We start from the raw sequence: 6,208 nt of genomic DNA on the forward strand, positions 1-6,208 counted from the left end.
TGGAAATGCTTCTCCCATCTCAGAGGCAGGTGCCAACAGGAGGGGGGTGTTCACAGACGGATGAGGGACCCGAACACCCCGAGCTATCCCAAGGCTTCTGAGCAGGACCTGAGACCCTGGACCAGGAGGACCCCAGGAAGATGGAATCGGAAAAAAATGGTGCTGAGGGACTCCCCCCTCCCACCGCCCCCTCCACAGGTTGGGAGTGGGCAGGCCCACTGGGCTCTAATCACATCACAAGCCCTGGGGTCCCAAGTTCGGCCTCAGGGCCTGCCTGCTGCCTGCCCACCTGCCACCCGGGTGGCCTGGGCAAGGTGGGTAAAGTGCGTAGAGAACAGACAGAGGTGCAAAGTGAGTGCAAAGTACCGTAATCACGTTGGCTGAACTGCTAGGACCGCAGCCTGCTCGGGGCTGGGGAAGGAGCCAGAACAACAGGGCAGGAGGGAGCAGCTGCCGGCTCTCCCCTTCCCGGCCCTCCCTGCTCCCAGACTGGAGGGCGTAGCTCCCTCAGCCTGGCCCCAGCACAAAGGAAAGGATCGAGTTCCCGGCCTGGGAGCCCAGACAGGGCTGGGGGTGGGGGGTGGGGGGGAACCACAGCTTCCTGGTCCCGGTCCCAGAGCCTCCCAGGCCTCCGTCCAGAGCAGGGGGCTCCTCCCTGCACGCCCCAGCTTGCTGAGGTCCAGCCAGGCCCCCTCGCCCTGGGCGGGTGTGGGAGCCACCCGAGAAGCCGCCCGCAGTGGCAGCCTGGGTCCCAGGGAAAAGCAGCAGAGCCAGGCCACGCTCCCCCGACAGCAGGGCCCCTTGAAGCATAACTCCAGGGGGCGCCCGAGAGCAGGGTTGGGGGGAGCCCCCTGGCTGGCCGGCTCTTCAGGACCAGGCCTGTCTCCCCACCAAAGCCAATGCCAGTCGAAGCGGGTAGGGGGGAGGGGCTGGAGCTGGGACACCCCCCGCCGCCCCTGCCCACTCCATCCAGGCTCTCAGACCCTGACCGTTCTCTGAGCCTCACCCGTAGGTTGATTCTACTTGTAACATCTTTCGTTTCCCAGCCAGGTCCTGCTCAGGCCTGGGTCCGGCTCCTTCTGCTCGGAGCCACCATATTATTTCAGTTGGGTAGTACGTGGGAAAAGGGAAATAACTTTGCCTTTGAAAGCACCAATAAGTTAATATAAATAGGGTATCATAATAAATAGACAATCACTGGGGGGTCAGACATTCAGCAGTCTCGAGTCTCCAGGCTTCCCTGACACCCTGACCTCGAGTTTGGCTGACCCCTATTCTCGAAGATGGCTTCCGGCCCCCCTGGAGCACCCCAGGGTCACCTGAGGGTGTGGGCAGCCACTCTGAGTGACCCTCTCTCCTCCCTTACACACTCTTGCCAGGTGCCCTCAGAACCTACTGACCCTCACTTTGCGACCTGCCTACCTGCACCAACCCCACCTCCGGGTCTGGTCACTGGACCCCGGCCATCCCAGGGCACAGGAAAGATGGTGGGGAAGAGGAGAGAGGCTGTGTTGAGGCTCTCAGCCTCTCTCCTCCTTCCAGCACCTTCCTTCTCACACTTGAAGGGGGCCTCACCGCCCTCCACCAAAACCACACAGCCAGTGACCTCCTTCTGGCAGCTTCCGCCTGACAGTCCCTAACCCTGAGTGCTCTTGTCACACTCAGGAGACGGCAGTCTCTCTCCATGAAGCTTCTTCCCTACCTTCCGCGCACCCAACTCCTGGGAGCGAGGAGCCCATCAGGGTACCAGCCCCTCCGGCCTCAGTCCCAACCAAGCCTTCCAGGGCCAAGCTCAGGGCAGCAAAGGCACTGACCAGGGCCTTCGAGGGAGAGTGGGGTGGCAGGAGGAGTGACCGTTCTGTCTGCCTCACCCAGGAGGCAGTTTGTGCGAATGGCTGACAAAGTCCCAACAAGTGGGGACAGAAGTCCAGCCTGACGCCTCAGCGCCCGGCTGCTGTTTCCCAGAGGGAGGTACACCTCCTCCTGGAAGGCTGGCCAGCTGCCTATGGACGTTTTGACGCTGCTGAGACTCATGACAGCCCACACCGGCGGGAGACGGGTGGACCAGGCACCACTCAGGGTCTGGTAGCAGGTCCTCGCTTGCTTGGGTTCAGAGATGCTCAGGGCCCCGAGCCGAGTCTGAGAGCTGTCTTCGTCTCAGGTCCCCTGGGTCATGGCCCGCGACCAGGCCTGTGGTCTAGAAGGCCTGGGCCACCCCGGAGATGACCTGCTTATACTTCCCCAGGAGCTGACAGCCCAGCTTCTTCTTCTGGAAGGAGTCCTTACCCGAGGTGTCGGGGCTGTAGGTGACGTCCACGTGGCCCACGTGGTACTTGACGCACAGCCGGCAGCGCACGTTGCTGAGCAAGCCACGCAGGGCGTTGGCCGTGTCGTTCAGCTTCGCCTGGAGGTTTTGTGCGTGGGGGTTGAGGAACCTCTGGTCTCGCGTGATGTTGCCGATGGAGGCCCCGAGGTACGCGATGATGCGGTAGAGCTCCACCAGCCGCTCCTTCTCCGTGCCATTGGCATGGAAGGGCGGGAAGTCCGTCACGTTGGGGGCGCACAGCTTGTCTACATTGTTGGGGAATGGGTCCCCCTGGACTGTGTACTGAGGGGCAGAAAGCAAAGGGCAGGTGACGGAGGAGCCAGGGATACCAGCTCTGGCCCTGCACCCTTCCCCCATGCCTTGATGCCACCTACATAAGGCATCTCAGATTTAGGGGTGCCAAGCAGATGGGGGGCAGGGGGACATACTTAGCAAAGAATCAAGCCACCCCACCAGGTGTGATCACATTAGCTTCAGAAGCTTGTTGGGGACATGGGGACAGACCCCCAAATCAGGGACTTTACTCCAGTGGGCGGCCCCCCCCACTTTTTCTCACTGAGCTCACCCTTGTCCTGAGCAACTCTGCACCCCCAGAGACCCAGGGTCTCCCCCCATGCCATCTCCCTTTCTATCTCCAAGAACAGAAGCGCAGCTCCGCCCCCCGCCTCCCCCCAGCCCTGCCTTCCTTAAGTGGACCCCCTGAGAATGCGGTTTCCCAGCCAGCGTTGGGGACTTACATAGAGAATAAAGAGGGCGTTGGCGCTGCCATTGAGCTGCGCCAGTTGGTTCCTGATCTGGTTCATGAGGTTGCTGTGACATGGGTGGCGTGTGGCGCAGGTGGCGTTGACAGAGCTGATGGGAAGAGGGCTCCCCGCCCCGTGTTTCCAGTGCAGAACCAGCAGTAGGGGCACAACTCCTGGAGACAGACCGGAAGGCGCCGTGAGGAGAGGCTGCGCGGGCAGGGACCCCCTGCTCCCTGTCCCTCCTGCTCCTCTGTACCCCCATCTCTTGCCCTCCTCACCCTCACATCTCTGCCTCCTCCTTTCTGAGGCCAGGACTCAGCAGGAGCTGAACCCAGGCTGATCCCCAGCCTCCTAGCATCTTCCCCCAGGAAGGCAAAGCCCCCGGGGGTGTCCGGGCTTCATGGAAGGCAGCATGGTGGGGGGGGTTCGGAGTGGGGGCAGTGGGTGTTCCAAGGAGAGCAGTTCCTGCCTTCTCGGCTCCCAAGACAGCCCAGAATCTGAAGCTCTGCCATCAGCCCACTGTGCCCCGGGTCTCCACATGGGGCTGCCATGGGACCACAGATCTTTCTTCCTCCCAAACCTGTCCCTTGATTCCAGCTCTCTGAAGCATCTGTCCCCAAGCCCCCCCGCCAACCCCCCCATCTCCTCGCTGTCCTTCTCTGCATGTTTTCTCCTCCCTGGTGCACACCCTTCACCTCACCCTGTGCTGCACACCCCACACACATCCCGCAAACTTCATCACCATCCCCATCTTCCCGACTCTATTCCCTTCCTGGCTCCAAGCGCTCCTATCCACTCCTCCTTGCCCTGGACCCAGCGGTGTGTGGCGGGGGGAGGGGTAGATCGGACCCATTCTGGGGTCCCACCCCGCCCCCAGAGCTCCCCCCCCTGAGCGAGAGGAAATGGTGCCACTGGGGAAAAGAATAGGGAAAAGGTCGCAGGCCACCAGGTGGGCGGGGAGGAAGGAAAGTGAAAGGTGACAGGATTGCTGGGAGCTGTCCGGGCCTGTCCTGGCTCACCCCTCCCCCAGGGAACCCACGTCCCCTCCTTCTTCTTGGGGTCCCCTAAGAGGCACCTTGAGGGGACAGCAGAGGGGGTGGAGGGCCCGGAGGTCTGGGTCTTCCCCCAATCCCCCAAGCAGCCCGGCCGGTGGGCCCGGAGGGAGCCCCCCCCCCCCCAGCGGCCCCTGGGGCTCCCTGCCCGCAGCCTCCAATTCACTTCTCCGGGGCCCGGTTCCTCCCAGCATCTGCGGGCCGCGTCGGGGCCGCGGGGACCCCCACGCCCTCGTCTCACCTAGCACAGACCACAGCTCTGCAGCACTCGGAGGCGGCACCTGCTCCCGTCCCGGGCCGGAGTTTGCAAGCTGCTCGGCGGCCGGCGCCCCTCCCAGGGAGCAGCCGGGGACGGGGTGGGAAAAGAGAAAGCGGAAAGACCGAAAGAAAAGAAAAAGAGAGAAAGAGGGAGGGTGACTCCGGGAGAAAGCAGAGAAGGGAGCGCGGCAGCGGCGGGAGGAGGAGGGGTGGGGGCGCGGGGCCCGGCGGAGCGCCCCTCCTGGCGCCCCGCGCCCGCCACCCTGCAGCCCGGCCGGGACCTGCGTCCGCGCCCGGGGCCGCACGGGCGCCCCCAGTGTCCGTGCGTGTGCGGCGGCCGCTGCCCAGCCCGCGGGCGCTCGCCCAGGGCCCCGAGTGGCCGCCGCTGCGCCCGCAACGGGGCGCGGAAGCCGGCGGCGCGGGTGGATTTACCTGCGGCCAAGACCTTCATTCTGGGCTGGACCTCGCAGGACCTTGGAGGATTCCTTAGACGCCGGCCGTTTTCAAAGGTTCATGCTCAAAGGGGGAATTTGCCTGATTTATATACTGGAGCCTGTGTTGTAAGAGAGAAACAGCTATATTTAGCAGGGATCCCCGGTCCAGGAAGTTGTTTGAGGTGCATCATAGGAAATTATGAATGGAAGAAAGTGAGAGTGAATGAAGGGGGGGGCCGTGAGGGGGAGGGTGGGGAGGGCAGACCTTTTCCCTCTTCTAAGAATTTGATTGATAAATTATAATGAACTCTCCGACAAAACAGCCTGTGGTTTTCCTGAGTGGCTTGTCTTGGGAGTTGTTTGAGGATGGGGGAGGGGGAAGGAGGAGCCCCCCCCCCCAGCAGCGCCAAGTCATCGGGGTCCCCAGGGCAGTGGACACCCCAGATGGCCCTGACTCACCTGGGTCTGGGGAGGTGACTTGAGACTAGGCAAGCAGATGGAGGCTGGCACCTGTAGCCCCTGGACAGGGGAGTTTGGGGTGGGGGGTGGAGGAGGCGGGCTGGGCTGGGCTGACAGGGAGTCTCCAGGAAGAGGGGCTGGGACCTGGGTGGACTTTAGACGGTCATAAAGCAAAGCTGAACGTGGGTTCTGGAAGCCACCTCAGAGGGAACCTCCTGCAAGCCTGGCAAAGGGAAGGGCTCGCCCGGAGTCCCAAAGACAGGCCCCCGGCCACCTGTTGATGGTGCTGACTGTAAGGGACCCGGGGGCTGGTGAGGGGCCGGGGTTGGGGGTGGCCCCTGCCTCTCTGTTCTTTGCGGACAGCTTCTGAAGAGCTTCTTGGGAAGGGGCTGCATGTCTCGGGGAGGGATGCACCTTTTAAAGTCTTGGCAGCCCTTGAGGGGGGTGACAATGATTCCTCAGGGGACTCGTGAGACATAGACTCTGGGAGGCTCCTTGGGGTGCGGGGTGCTGAGGGATCACCATGAAGAATGAAACAACCCCCTGACCTGCCCTAGAAGCTCCTGGGACTCATTTCGTTGATCTGCCACCCCCCCCCAACTCCGAGATCCTTCTAGAGTTCCTAAGGCAGGTGGCAGAGCCTGGCCCGGGGATCCTCGCCTGAAAGGTACTTTGATAAGGAGGGGGGATGCTGGTCAAAGCACATCCATCTGGTGTCACTCAGCCACTCCCAATGCCATTGGCCCCCGGAGATGTCTGGTCCCTAGGAGATCCCTCTGCAGTACCCCCCTGCATCCCCCTGCCCAGCGAACAAGACCAAAGAGAGGAGCCCAGGGAGCTCCCAAAGCCAGGCCTGGCCCTGAGAGCCCAGGCACCCCACACCCCACGCCCCCAGGAGGCGGCTGAAGTGCACATTAGCTCCCCAATTCACACATC

General features: G+C 62.8%; 1 protein-coding gene across 1 annotated transcript; it reads right to left on the bottom strand.

Moving 5' to 3' along the window:
• Nucleotides 1–2,197: 2,197 nt before the first annotated feature.
• LIF (LIF interleukin 6 family cytokine) lies at nt 2,198–4,830 on the bottom strand. The gene is made up of 3 exons (XM_004615542.2): nt 4,812–4,830; nt 3,064–3,242; nt 2,198–2,608 (listed from the first exon to the last, which is right to left on the bottom strand). The coding sequence occupies exons 1-3, from the start codon at nt 4,828–4,830 to the stop codon at nt 2,198–2,200; spliced, it is 609 nt and encodes a 202-aa protein (XP_004615599.1).
• Between the last annotated feature and the right edge of the window lie 1,378 nt (nt 4,831–6,208).

This window comes from Sorex araneus, chromosome 9 (genome assembly GCF_027595985.1).
Source record: "Sorex araneus isolate mSorAra2 chromosome 9, mSorAra2.pri, whole genome shotgun sequence".
NCBI lineage: Eukaryota > Metazoa > Chordata > Mammalia > Eulipotyphla > Soricidae > Sorex > Sorex araneus.